This window comes from Apium graveolens, chromosome 6 (genome assembly GCF_009905375.1).
Source record: "Apium graveolens cultivar Ventura chromosome 6, ASM990537v1, whole genome shotgun sequence".
NCBI lineage: Eukaryota > Viridiplantae > Streptophyta > Magnoliopsida > Apiales > Apiaceae > Apium > Apium graveolens.
Window position 1 is genome coordinate 302,425,958 of NC_133652.1, and position 15,422 is coordinate 302,441,379.

Sequence of the window (15,422 nt, forward strand, 5' to 3'; positions counted from 1 at the left end):
CCTCGCCTACACTGGACACGAGAGCTACACGCATGATTTTTTCGTGTTGTGTTTGAGCTCGGTGAAGGTTTTAGTAAAGTATTTAAATCTTTATCATACACTGGAATTTTTTTCAAAATTTTTTTTTGCTAAATTAGAAATTACAATTGATACAATTTCAAGATTGATCTAGACACCATACCTGTACAAGCTGTTACCGAAAAATTCTACAATTGTAATCATTATTCTACCTAGAAAGTATCGAATGATGATCTATTTAAAAAGTAAAGTTATATAGGTATGTCCACGCATGCGACCACGGAGATCTTAATTTGGTGATAAAAAGTTAATTACTCCAATGACATCCCACGGATCAAGATCCAGATCTGTTCAAAATGGGAAGGAAGAATGGGAACATCAAATAATTTTAAGAAATATGGCTAATGAAGAAATGGGAAGATCAATTAATCTAGTAATATGAAATCAATTAAATATTACCACATACCTAGTACAGAAGATCACCGATATTGAAAAGGACAAAGCTACCCGCGGCGGAGTGATGATTAAGACCACAAACCCTGTTCTCACAAACTTATTCTATTTATACTACAATGTCGCGTAGTTGTAGCCCACGGTATGGGCTGAATGGTTCTAGAAGTGGGCTTCAACACTGTTTGGGCTAAAATAATTTGTCATCCTATTTTAGTTTTGGACTCATTCTATTACAAGATACGAGCGAATTACTAATCATGATTGAAATTACAAGTTTGGAGTTGTTTATTTCTACAATTTTTCAGAAAAATATTATATGGAAACAGAAAAAATGAAAATGTGTTGAAATTAACCTTTTTGTAAATTAAAAATTGAAAATTAGGGAGTTCTGATTTGTAACTACATTTCAAAAAAGTGTAGTGAAAAAGTAATAGGTCTTTTGTTAATTTCATGCACTTATACAAAGAAGATTTTCTAGGTTTGGAAAAATAAAAACATGCAAGAACGGGGACTTTTTATCGGTATTCAAACCCTCTTTATTAAATTAATTTTTAATATTTTCAATTAACTTTTTCTTTGTAATTGAAATCACGTTATTAAAATAGAAATTATAACAAATATTTTACAAAATATATTGGAATTTTTATGTACTTTTTTTCATAAATTTTATTTAAGAGTTATTTACTTTAAGATACACTTGTGAAATTTAGCTTAGTAAAAAAAAGAAATTGTGAAATTTGGAAATAAAAATTGATTTGAGTTGAACATGTTTTCTACAATTCACTTGTTTACAAAAGGTGTAGCATCATCAACATATTTTCTCATTTTCCTATTATTTTCTTAGAAATGAGAATTGAGAAAAATTGAACAAAATTGAAAAATATAAAAGTGGAAAACTTTTTAGTATAGTCCATTTATTTATAAACGAACGAAGTTGAACTCGACGACTCCTAATTCTGTTATTCGGGTTATTTGTTAGAAAATTTATTAATCTGAACGAGTCTATATTCTTCTTGACGAGTTGACAAAAAATACTTGACTGAATGATCCATTAAACCACATACGACATGGCTTCACCTTACTATAATTCGATTATTTCCCGTATTATTTGTAAGCAATTTTACATAATAATAATAAGAAGAAAAATATTATATGTGATGAATATAATATAATAGAAATTGTAAATTCTATCAGAGAAATTATAAATCAATTTAACAAGTAACGTCACTCATTTTTATTCATATTAATTTATTTTTTTAACTAACAAGCGAAAGATATAATAAAATATTGTAACACTGTCATAACAAACCTTTGAACTAATCAAATTGTGAAACAAAAAACAAGCTAAACAAATAGTCGATTTATTTTCAAATCGCTTGACACATACAATATTCAATTTCAATGTAAAAAGTATTACAATGACATCTCGAGCAATCCAACTTACACCAATTGTGAAACTAGTAACATCACAATTAACCTTCACATAAGCATCATCACTAACCCAATATTGAGAAATATCACTTCCATCAACTGATATTGGAGCAAAAGATATCCCAAAAATATGAACATTTTTTGTTGTGATAGGTGAGTTGTTGCGAAATCCACCACCGTCCCAGATCTGATGCGAGTTTTACAGATCTCCCAGAATACCATATAAATTCTTCTCAGAAAACTTACTGAAACCCGTAAGAGAACACACAAATATATCAAAACATAATACACCAACATCCCAAAAAGATGGGCACGAATAACAATCTTGATAACAACGTATTCAATAAGATTTCATCTAGAAAGGATTAGATCACAGTTTTATTGAAAAACTGATAAATAAAATAAAGTATGGAAGAACGAAAAAGACGGGGGAGGAATAGTCGGAAAGTGAAGGTGGGACGGTTAGAACCCTAAATACATGAGTTGACTCTCAAAACCCCAGATATCTAGGGATAAAACCCTAGATATGGGAGTCGAGTCTCAAAATTAATTATTGGTTCAGAAGTTTAGTTATTCAACAAAAATTGTTTAGACCCCATTGTTTTGTCACGTATTATTTACATTACATAAGCTCCAAAACTCTAAGTTTGTGTTCACTTTGCATGAATGGAATGACACTGTAATGGAATGCACGAAAGAATGAAATGAGGAAGTTAAAAAAATGATTATTTCTTGCTCGCGTTCATGTGTCATGTTTTTTAGTGGGAACTAGCATAATAAAATTTTCTCTCCAACAAGATTCATGTCACCCTCTATAACATTAAAAGTTTCGAATGTTTCCTCACTTTTAGGAGTAAATATCTCATCAACTATTATTAGATTATATTTTTTTACTCGTTATTTTATATTTAATAAATGAATATAAACAGGGTAGTAAGTGTACTTTTAAAGCGAAACGATTAAACTTTATCTGTAGAATGCCGTTAGTATGTTAACAAATATAAAGTTAAAAATTAACATACATGTTGAATACAGAGTTGACCAAAATCTTGAATTTTATTTAAATAAACTATGTGTTCTATATTATTACTTAGTTCACTACTAACTTACAATTGACATACTCAGTTTAAAAAGATAAAAAATGCATAACTAAAGTCAGAATGTCTTGCAATCATAATATACAATAATGTAAAATTTACATTATTGTTAATATTAAAGTTGATTTTAATGAAAAATATTTGTTTTTGAAATTCAACGTATGTATCATGTATGTATGGGAAAATGTTAGTTTTTATTTACACTACTGTTAAGAAAGTAAGATTAAGTTATATGTATGTGTGTGTGTTAGCATGTAAATTATTGTATGTTATATCTCTTAGTAAATTATGATGGTTACAATTATTTATATGCTAAATATCTGATTTATGTACATGTATAATCATTATTAACATCTAGTGAAATTATTGATTACTTAACTTACATGCATTTATAATTATTCGAAAATTAAAATTATGTAATAAATAAATTGCTATAATTTATATATGATATTCACATTATCACTGACAAACAATCCATATCTATTTTTTACGCAACCGGGTATCAAGCATGGTTGTAACATAAAAATGAATTATATATTTTAAAGACTTATTATTGATATTCATGATTTTTTTTCAAGAATTCGAAAGAAAAATTGTAATTATGTCGTTATTTAAACCGTTTTTAAGTTTCTTTCATTACGACTCTAATATTTCTTCATATAATAATTTGATAACATTTTATACTATTCTCTTAAAATTAAAAATTTTCAGTTCGATAAAGTTTTATAAATATCAGTTGAACTGGTTAATTCCTTCAAATTATTGAACAATATATGTTTTTTCCTTAAATAATATAAAATGCATTGAATCAAATGCTACAATATAGTATAAATATAACTTTTATTTGAATAATTCAAAATATTAAAATAATTCAAAATATTTGTATAATATTATCTTGATCAATGAATATTGCTGATATAAAATAATTCATTTTTAAAAGCTAGTTTTTTAAAGTGAAAAATAAAAAATAAATCGATTTAGTATATCATTGTAGTTTTAACAAATCCCGTGAGATCTCATTTCAAATTTCAAATATTCTTAAAATCGGGACAAATCCCAAAAATAATAATACGTTACTAGTGAAGTTAGTAATTTTAATATAAATAATCAGTTGACTTGATCTTATAAATACCTCAAACACATTAATTTATATTAACACAAGATATTAAAAAATTTCACATTATTGGTAAGATATTCTCGTCGAGCTTGTAATTTAAATTTACTAAACGTAGAATGTGACGATATTTTTCGGCCGGGTCATGTAGTCAAATTTCAAGTATTTTTTGAACAATGGATCAAGTTCTAAAATGTATTGACTCATTATAATTCGAGCTTATCTAAATATGTAATACCAATATAAATTATTTATATATAAGCGATTATATTTTCAATATTTTTTTTAAAATTATATATGTATATTTTAATTACTTTTTATAATAAAAAATATGTTAAAAATATATGAGATATATTTTCAAACTAAAAAATGATTAATAAATAAGATAATAATCCATTTATATACTATGCCTAATTTTATATCTGGAATTCAATTCTTTAAAATTAACTGTACAAATATTCGACTAACTATCTTTTTTTTGCGTAATTCAAGTAAATATCTTTAAAGTTAAATAAAATATTCATTTAGCACACTTACATATTATGTGTATGATAAAAAACACATGTGAGAATATGGTGTAGTGGTAAGAGGTTGTATAGTTGAATAAAATAATCTGAGTTCGATTCCCATGAACCACATTCTTTTATATAAATATTAAAAACAGAGGTAATTTAATTTTTTCAATGAGACTTTTTAATCTCATGAATTATACACTTGTTGGGCTATTATATATAGAAGAGATAGAAGGAAAAATCTCTAGATTAAAAAGTCTCATTGAAAAGACTAAATTATCCTTATTTTTAATATTTATATAAAAAATGTGTTTTGTTGGAATCGAACTCGAGATATTACATTCACCAATACAACCTCATACCAATACACCATATTGTCACATGTGCTTTTTATCATACACATAATATGTAAGTGTGCTAAATGAATATTTTATTTAACTTTAAAGATAGTTACTTGAATTCCGAAAAAAAGACAGTTACTTGAATATTTGTACAGTTAATCTTAAAGAATTGAATTGCGGATACAAAATTAGACATAGCACATAAATGAATTATTATCTTATTTATTAATATTTTTTTAGTTTGAAAATGTATCTCATATATTTTTAACATATTTTATTATTATAAAAAGTAATTAAAATGTACATGTATAATTTTTAAAGAATATATTGAAATAGAATCGCTTATATATAAATAATCTATAATGGTATTACATATTTAGATGAGTTCGAATTATTATGGGTCAATACATTTTAGTTTATTTCGAGTTTGAAATCATAATTTGGCCCATTTTTCAAAAAATAGTAGAAATTTGACTACATCACCTGGTTGAAAAATATCGTCACATCCTACGTTTAGTAAATTTAAATTACAAGTTTGGCAAAAATATCTTACCAATAATGTGAATTTTTTTAATATCTTATATTAATATAAATTAATGTGTTTGAGGTGTTTATAAGATCAAGTCAATTGATTAATTGTATTAAAATTACTAACTTCAGTGGTAGCGCATTATTATTTTTGGGACTTGTCCCGATTTTAAAAATATTCGAAATTTGATATGAGATCTCACGAGATTTGTTAAAATACGATGTTATATTAAGTCAATTTATTTTTCATTTTTCATTTAAAAAATTAGCTTTTTAAAAAGAATTGTTTTAGATAAGTAATATTTATTGATCAAGATAATATTGTACAAATATTTTGAATTATTTTAATATTTTGAATTTTTCAAATAAAAGTTGTATCTATACTATATTGTAATATTTGATTCAATGCATTTTATACTATTTAAAGAAAAAATATATATTGTTTAATAATCTGAATGAATTAACCAGTTCAACTAATATTTATAAAACTTTATCGAATTAAAAAATATTTGATTTTAGGAGAATAGTATACAGTATTATCAAATTATTATATGAAGAAATATTAGAGTAGTAATGAAAGGAACTTAAAAATGGTTTTAATAAAGATGTAATTATAATTTTTCCTTGAAAAAAATCATGAACATCAATAATAAGTCTTTATAATAGATAATTTATTTTTTATGTTACACCCGTGATTGATACTCATTTGCGTAAAAACTAGATATAGATTGTTTGTCAGTGATAATATGAATGCTATATATAAATTATTGAAATTTATTTAATACATAATTTTAATTTTTAAATAATTATACATGCATGTTATTTAAGTAATTATTTATCTCACTAGATGTTAATAATGATTATACATGTACATAAATCAGATATTTAGCATATAAATAATTGAAACCATCGTAATTTACTAAGAAATGTAACATACGATAATTTACATGCTAACACATACATATATAACTTTATGTTACTTTGGTAACCGTAGTGTAAATCAAAGACTAACATTTTTCCATGCATACATACGTCGAATTTCAAAAACTAACATTTTTCATTAAAATCAACTTTTATATTAACAGTAGTGTAAATTTACATTATTGTATATTCTGATTGCAAGTCATCCTCACCTCAATTATAGTGAACTCAGTAATAATATAGACTAGGTAGTTTTTTTAAATAAAATTCAAAATTTTGGTTAACTATGTATATTTTACTTTTTAACTTTTTATTTGTAAAACATACCAACGATATTCTACAAATTAAGTATAATAGTTTCGTTTTAAACGTACACTGACTACTCTGTTTATATTCATAATTATACAACACAACAAGAATATATATATATATATATATATTGCTTAATGGATTATATTTGAAACGTTGTGTAATATGATACTGTCTTTTATGAAAATAATACACATTGATAAATAATCAGCTTGTATCAGATATACGTTAAACATTGTACAACATTTATAAATAAGAAAATAATTAAGAATATTAAAATTGCATGATGCATAAAAAAATTCTAGAAAATTACTCGTGTCTTGCACGGGTTATTATGCTAGTTAAAAAAAACTCTCGAAAATTTTTTAGCTCTCTAAAAAATCTCAGAAAAACAATTTTTTAGCTCTCTTAAAAATGTTATAATCTCGTGTAGTACTCTGAGGTCGTTCTCAGGTACATAATTCTCAAAACTCTAATAATTTTTTTATAAATCCAAATCAAGCATCCCTAGTTTTTCGAAATTCCAAAAACTTTATTAAACCGAAGGTTTTTTTAACGTGTACTCATGAACACATACTAATTATTAAAATTTATAATTTCAACTAATTCTAAATGATATATGCTTCTTGAAAGTAATTAAAATAAGTCAAAATTTATAAAATTTAGTATTTAACGATCGATTAAAAAATCGAAAATCTAAATATAATCCACCCTTTGCCCAAAATTACCCCTACACCGGCCCACCCACAACTCCAAACAAGCTGCCGCTTGCCCTTCCCATTTCTCAGACACCCACGTATCTTTAAACTCCCAAACACAATACATACATACAACATACATACAATCTCAAAAAAATGGTCTGAAACTCAAAGATTCAAAAACAAAGATTCAATCAATTCACATTTTGTCAATCACCCTTTTCCTCCATTCTTGATCTTGCCCTATAGCTTCTGGTTTGCCCTCTTTTTCCTCTCTTTTTTATATATTCTTGTTTTGTATTTGCTGACCCTTTTAGTTAAAGCTTTGATCTTTGGCCTTTTTTTCTTGTGGGTTTTTGTTTTTTTTAAATTTTTTGTTGGCCTTTTGCTTAAAAGTAATATAAAGTCAGTCATATTAATGTGTGTGTGTTGAAGTTTTGATCTTTTACTTTTTTTCGTTGTGGGTGTTTTTTTGGCCCTTTTGCTTGAAAGTTGTAAAAAGTCATGTGTGTGGGTTATGCAGAATGTATAGATTTGGGTTGTTGAGAATGATGTTGGTGTGAACAAAATGGTAGTTTCGAGTAATTAAATTAGCCCGGGATACTCTTTCGAGGTATGTTTAGATATGTTATAAGGATGACCTTTATATGTCGAAAGTATTTTGACTTGGAAATGGAATCGGATGATTTTTGAGCTTGTATTAGACTTATATATTTTATGTTTATAGCATTTGAAGTCGAGCCTAATTATCTTTTGGTGAAATGTAGAAATATCATGTGTTGTTTTGTTCGACGATTAGTATTTGCAATCTATCAAATTATCATGAAAAAAGCTAGACCTTGCCGGTTTTTTATCCTTTACTGTGTTCTGAATGTCTAGAAGCCATACAACTGAAAGTGTTTTGCATTTGATGAGCTTATAAGTAGCTGCTTCTAAATTTTTAGTTGCTCATTACCTGACAATGATGTTCTGTATAAATGTTAACTAAAACTGAAATGTGTAACCGGGATTGAACTTGTGGATGGACGAGTGGGAGGCAGCTCTGTATTGCCCTTTCTGTTATTCAGCAGTTGGTCGTTGCTTTATTATGGTTATGTTCTACTGTAATCATCCATTTCCTTGTTCCGAGTAACAGAGAATTGGTATCTTATTTACTAAAAAATTTAGTAGTGATGTCTATGTTGTTGGCTCTGCATTAGGATCTTATACAGATTGTGCTTTAGGATGCTTTCATATGTGTTTCTGGGTATCCCGATGCCATCTGCTGGATCTGTTTTTTTATTTAGGTTATTAGAGGGCGCTGGATCCCTGGAACAATCTGACATTGAATTCCACATAATTTTTAGTATTAGTGAACTCCAAATAGAAGCATGGATGTTATGTTATACGATGACATATAATAGAATACTAGGCACCCCCTTTAGGTTTTTAAACCCGTGCTGCATGATTGACCTCAAAAAAGGTAGCATCCTTCCTAAGTTGGATTCTAGTATATAAGTTACAGAGTATCATGTTTGTTGAGTGACAAAATCTTGATTTGCGGCAGTTATTTGGTTCCTATGCCAGTTTGGAATAGATGGCCAATTTTGATTTTTGATAGTTTTGGCACCCGATTCTAGGTTGGATTTGATTGACTAAGAAATATTAGGAGCTTGAGTTATTTGCAAATTATAAATCGTTGTAAAATAATTGTGTGCAGGAAGAGGAAGTAGATTGGAAACTTTGAATTCAAAATTGAGTCGTATTGACTTTCAAGAGTCATATGCTTTTGTTAATAATTGTTTATGCAATTTGTTTCAGGCTTAATTTTTTTTGTTATACTGAGAAAAATGGATGATAGTTGTGCGGTCTGTGCTGAGACTCTCGAGTGGACTGCCTATGGATCGTGTGGACATCGTGAGGTCTGCTCTACTTGTGTTGCGCGGCTTAGATTCGTTTGTGATAATCAGAACTGTTGCATCTGCAAGTCCAACCTTAATTCTATCTTTGTGACCAAGGTTCGTACTTTCTATTTCAGTTAATTATCGAATATTTCAATATGTAATTTAACATCTTGAGAATCATAATTTTCAGTCAGGAGACTGTTGTTCAACCAGATTTCAAGTCTAAAATTTGATACATATATTTTTCTCTTTGAAAGTGCTTTGAAAACATATCTGTTTTGCTTTTGTGCTTCCTATCTTTCTGCCACTAGGGACAATCCATTAAAAATTAGATCTCATTACTAGCACATATGCAATTTCTACGAGCTTGAATAAGTAATATTTACACATCATTTAAGATTTTATCGGTGTAACTTGGTACTCAGGCACTGGGGGAATATACAAGTGTGATCAATGACTTCTCAGTTTTTCCTTCTGAGCCTAAAGAAGGTAAAGTTGGCTTATATTGGTATCATGAAGGCACACATGCATTTTTTGATGATATTGACCACTACAAGACGGTCAAAGCTATGTGTAGGCTTTCATGCATCATTTGCGACAAAATGCATGAACAAGGAAATGGAAATAAAAGAAAAGGAAATTTTAAAAACATTGACCACTTAAAGGAACACTTATCGTATCGCCATAAGCTGGTTATGTGCAATCTCTGTCTAGAAAGCAGAAAGGTAATATATCTCATTCCATCGTTGACAGCCTATAAATATATATTGTTATGCAGGCTTGTGGGTTTTTTGTGTGTTTTTTTTCTAAATTTCTGTTGCTTGTCTCTATTTTCTCCCTAATTTCTCCCCTAGTCTGAACATATCCCCCACTATTATTTAAATTGTATATGTACGTTTGACTTGGAGAGGTAACTGGTTTTATAATTTAAACGCTACGATGGTGTTGTTTCATACATGAGGTTAATGTTTAAAATGCATTAGCTGCTGCATGCTAGTAAGTGGCCCTCTAGCTCCAATTTGTAACCCTTACTTAAAATATAGGAATGAATTCACAAATTTTGACCTAATTCGTCAGCTGACTAGTAATTTTTTTAATGAAATTATACTGTGTGGGTATAATTTGAATTTTTTTATTGATATTTTCTTCTTGATGTATTTGCGGTTAAAGTTAATGCAACTTCAAGTTTAGCATTTCAAGTGTTTTTTTCTAAATAGCTTGTAATTTGAGCAGTATGGCTGTCTGTTCCTGTATTTTCTTTTCTCCGGGGTTTTGATTTTCTTTTTCTGCCATAACTACTATTCTGACTTTGAACTAAATTCTGAATCAGATCTTTATATGTGAACAAAAGTTGTATACTAAAGAACAACTAAATCAGCATATGAACACTGGTGACTCAGAGATCGATGGCACTGAAGCTGAAAGAGGTGGTTTCATGGGACATCCCATGTGTGAGTTCTGCAGAAACCCATTTTATGGGGAAAATGAGCTATATACCCATATGTCTACCGAACATTATACCTGTCATATATGTCAAAGGTTGTCTATGTTCTCCTTTTCTTGTTGCATGGGAAATTTGCTTGCTGTTCACTTTTATGTTATGTTCCTACAATATAATCTTATCTTAGTGCAGGCAGCATCCGGGACATTTCGAATACTATAGGAACTATGATGAGTTGGAGGCTAGTTTCTTCTTTTCTTTACTGTTGGATCCAAAAATTTTATTTTTATTTTCTGCAAAGACTCTTTAAGAATTAGCATCAAATGTTTTTGTATCAGATCCATTTTCGTACTGACCACATGCTTTGTGAAGATGAAGGTTGCCTTGCAAAGAAGTTCATTGTATTTGCAACTGATTCTGAAATGAAGGTGAATGCCTACTGTATGTTCAGGCAACTAAAAATTTTATCCCTAAAGAAAATCATTTCATTATATATTCTTTAGTCTACCTTCACAACTGGTGATCTCCAGAGACATCTTTGGAAATGCCTAATCTTCGAGAAAAATTTTAAAATCTGCAGAGACATAATGCCATGGAACATGGAGGACGGATGTCTAGATCCAAGCGTAATGCTGTGTTGCAGGTACTAATATATCTATGTTGTGTTGCTATCTTCAGAAAGATGTATACCGAGCCTTTGCTTTGCTTACCTTAGTCCATTTCTTGTTGTACTAATATAGTGCCTATATTCATGTATTACTCTGAAGATACCGACGAGTTTCAGGTATGAAAGAAGTACTGAGCAAGACCGTCATCGAAGAGGACGCAGTTCCCATTCCAATAGTTATGACATTGAACTTTCCAGAGCAGTTCAAGCTAGCCTTGAGATAACTGATGCCAATAATCATGCTAGCTCATCTGGTTTTGAAGTTATACCCAATATTAGAGCAGCAGCAGAAAATGATTCAAAATTTAGGCCACTTGAATTATTGTCTAGCAGTGAGTTGGAGCCATCATCAAGTTACCATCATCAACAGGGACAGACTACCAGGAACGTCCCACCAGAAGTATCATCTTTTCCTCCACTCCCTGTGTCTACTAGAAATAATCAGCAGAACTTAAGAAGCAAAGGAAAAGGGTCAGGGAAAAACAGTATGGCTGCTCGCCTTCGTCGCCAGAACAATGTGGGAGTCCTCCATTCAGCTCAAGCTTGGACGTCAGTAAATCTTCAACCCACAGCAACATCCAGTAGTGCTTCACATTCACGCCTGACATCAACTTCAGGACATAAGCCTTCCCCTGGTTCTTCCAATTCCTCCCTCAGTAAGCCTGCCTCTGAAAGCATACTTCTGCGACATGATAATGCAATATCTGAAAATAGGACGAACTATAAGAGTGTATCAGCGAGTTCTGACTCGAGTACTCTTAGTGACTCAAGAAAGGTTAACCACTCTGCCTCTGAACCGAACCTTGTGGCAAGAGGTTCACCTTCTTCTGGACCTAATTTTCCACCTGTTTCTGTAACAAAGACAAAAAATTCGACCACTAGTAACCAACTGTTGGTTAAGGTGGAAGAAACTAAAGCTGCTAACAAGTTTCTAGTTGAAAGAATCCGTGCTGGTTTACAATTTGACGAAGAACGATACGCTGTTTTCAAAATATTATCTGGAGAATATCGACAGGGTTTGATTAGTACATCTGAGTATGTTGCATATGTGCATCAGTTTGGCTTGTCACATCTTCTCTCTGAACTAGCTAGACTTTGTCCTGATGCTCAGAAGCAAAAAGAGCTATTTGAGGCTTCAAAGATCAGTTTACTGAGGGGCAGCTCTTCTGAAATTAGTGCAGCTATGAACAACGGTCACTTAAAAGAACAAAAAACTTCCAGGAGAGGGAAGGAGAAGCTTTTGGGAGTTGAGACGAGTACTAAACCTGGTGTCGCTGACAAGTTTATATGCAGTGCAAGGGTATTGCATTCAGGTCACAGACCACCTGAAGAAGACATAGAGATCTTAGAAACAGATGGGTATCGTTTTATGAAAGGTAAGTCTAAGCTGTCAGTGGCTGATGAACCGCCTCACTCTGGTTCTTCTATTAAGTTCCCAGTTGAAAACACTCTCCCAGATGACTCTACGTCAATATGTAGCAGCTCAAAAAAGACTGGAGACGGGAACAAGCCTCGTAAAAAAACCTCGAAGTTTCACAGGGTTCGCCTTGGCGAGGATTCACCTGCAGCACTTCTAGGTCTGACTCATTCTGAATCTACTCCTGATCTGTCCCGACAAAAACCATCTCAAAGTAATGACACTTCAAGAAAGTTGGCGGCTGGTGGGGTCTGGCAAAATGGGGGAGGCAAGAAACTAGTGGCAATTTTGAAATAACCCAAGGAATTCTATCATTGTGACAGGCAAGTGGCTATTTGTAATTTAATTGCAATCAGTTTTCTGCTAATACTTTCTAAGTTGGGCCTGCTAATACAAACTCAAATCGTTTTGTGGCATCACTGTCTTGTTATTGTGATCAAACATGCCAAAGTCTGGTATATGGAAGACTATAAATTTTCTCAAACTGGGTTATATTAGGACCCAAGGAACAAATGTTTTGGTCTATATATACTGGTTAATCTCATCTATCGAGGTGGCGAGGTACCAGTAGAACTGTACTATATATATTATTCAAGATGTCATGTCCAGATTTTGTTTCACTAGACAGTCTAGCTTTAGACTTGGTAATGAAGTGGATTATTTGTTGTTGACTATGTTACAATCAGCTTTGATTTCCAGCAACTTCAAGGATTTTGTATGGTTAAGGTTATGCTACTCGGAACCTTAATCTATACAGTTTAGAAAATTTTAATGATAGTTATGCGTGTGTGTGAATAACGGACTAATGTTATGTTTGGTTGGATGAATGAATTCGCGTGAAAATAGACTGCACATTATACTACCATTTCGTAGTCCTGAATGTACAAAATTTATAATTACCAAGTAGAGCCTAATCTTATGAAATTGTAGATCAATGCTTCGTTGGTACTTAGCTATGTTACTCGGACTCGGCCAAAAGTGTCTGACATGGATACGTGTTCAAGTATCAGACTCGGCAACATTTTGAAAAATATACATGTTTTTAGCCTAAAATAACTGTCCAAGTCTGAGTGTTCATGTTCAAGTGTCGAGTGTCCGAAACGGGGAGTGCGAGTAACATAGTTAGTATTTTCCCAAACCACATCATACCAAATTTGCACCTGCTTGTGTCCTTTCCTTCACCTGTAGCTATTTGAATTTGTTTACTTCTTCCTGCATTCCATACCATCCAAACCAAGGAGAGTATAGATATTGGTGATAAATTCTAACCGGAGATAAGTGTAAGTTGGGATTTAGATATGAGAGTTAGTTTCTCAATTTTTCGGGTCTCGATTTACAGTTCTAAATTAGCAAACTCATAAAAAGTTATAGATGTACTGAATCTAGCAAGGAGCAATAGCTCATATCAACTTCTCATACCTGAAAATCTTTGTCAAACAACATAAGTAGAATTCAGTCAAGAACAAAGCAACTAATCAATACCCTTAGACCCTTAACAACACTAATTAACCCTAACCATACTAAGACTTTAGAACAATAAACTACTACTGGTTGTTACAAATCAAAGACTCAAGACTACCATCCTCTGTTTCCACCCTCTGATCATGGTGAGCCAGTTCCCCCACCAAGTGATGCACGAGCAGGCTGGACCGGAGTAGTCGGTGGTGTGCACATGACTCCGGGAAAGCCACACAATGTTGGAGTTCTAGAGCCTAAGCTCGGGGTAGGAAGAGTCCCGGTAGGTAAACCGGGGCTCGGAAAGTCAAGAGTGTAGCCAGGGCTTTGATAAGTTCCAGTAAATGGACCAGGCAGAGTCCCACTGAAACTTCCACTGTAGTTCTCTGGCTCATCAACTTCCTCGCCTAGCTTCTTCCTCATCGTCATTCTCCTTCCCTCAACACCCTCCCATCCCGATAACAGAACAAGAACACTCACCACCACCAACATCTTATAGCCAACTCTCTCCATCTCTCTCTCTCTCTCTCTCTCTCTCTCTCTCTCTCTCCCTGATAAAATGAAGATTAGTTTTGTTGCATGAAGCTTCACTTATATAGAAAAATAAACTTCTTAAGTTGGTAGCTAGCTAGGGTTCCCCAGGCTGTATAGTTATGGTGAAAATTTATTACTCATTTCCTTTAGTAAATATGTACAAATACAGATACAGTAAATCTTTTCTATTGTTTGCTGTTCTGCAGTAAGTACTTTGCTTTCAATAACTGCACTACAATCTGAAATTTGAAAGATGTTTGAATAGATTAGTAAATGTTAGCCAGGTAGGTAGTTGAGCAAAGCTATTGAAAGCTTTAAATTCTTCTACCAGTTAAAAGTAACCAAAGAACACCTTATGAAAGTTAAGAAAACTTTCATTTGACTGCCATGGCAAATAAATATACATATATGAAAATATACATCCTGTGGCATTAGATTTTAAAGTGCCAAGCAAAAACTAAGCCATGGTAGATGGCTTAGAGTTCATACCATCCAACTCCAAACCGGAAAACCATCCGCAGTTTTCATCTCTAATGCCTCCACCATGCCCGCTATTCCTCATCGAGACCCCTGAGGCGTCTATGGCAGGAGACTGAGAGACAG

General features: G+C 31.5%; 1 protein-coding gene across 1 annotated transcript; it reads left to right on the forward strand.

Moving 5' to 3' along the window:
- Nucleotides 1–7,452: 7,452 nt before the first annotated feature.
- LOC141668590 (uncharacterized) lies at nt 7,453–13,607 on the forward strand. The gene is made up of 8 exons (XM_074475529.1): nt 7,453–7,677; nt 9,223–9,419; nt 9,731–10,030; nt 10,636–10,844; nt 10,939–10,987; nt 11,085–11,174; nt 11,327–11,389; nt 11,514–13,607. The coding sequence occupies exons 2-8, from the start codon at nt 9,252–9,254 to the stop codon at nt 13,125–13,127; spliced, it is 2,493 nt and encodes an 830-aa protein (XP_074331630.1). The 5' UTR covers nt 7,453–7,677; nt 9,223–9,251; the 3' UTR covers nt 13,128–13,607.
- The last annotated feature ends 1,815 nt before the right edge of the window (nt 13,608–15,422 follow it).

What these genes read in the sequence shown, in the direction of transcription:
- LOC141668590 (XM_074475529.1), top strand. Translation starts at nt 9,252, where the DNA reads ATGGATGATAGTTGTGCGGTCTGTGCTGAGACTCTCGAGTGGACTGCC. An exon ending in ATTCTATCTTTGTGACCAAG is followed by an intron (nt 9,420 to 9,730) that starts GTTCGTACTTTC and finishes CTTGGTACTCAG; the next exon opens with GCACTGGGGGAATATACAAG. An exon ending in GGAACTATGATGAGTTGGAG is followed by an intron (nt 10,988 to 11,084) that starts GCTAGTTTCTTC and finishes TTTTTGTATCAG; the next exon opens with ATCCATTTTCGTACTGACCA.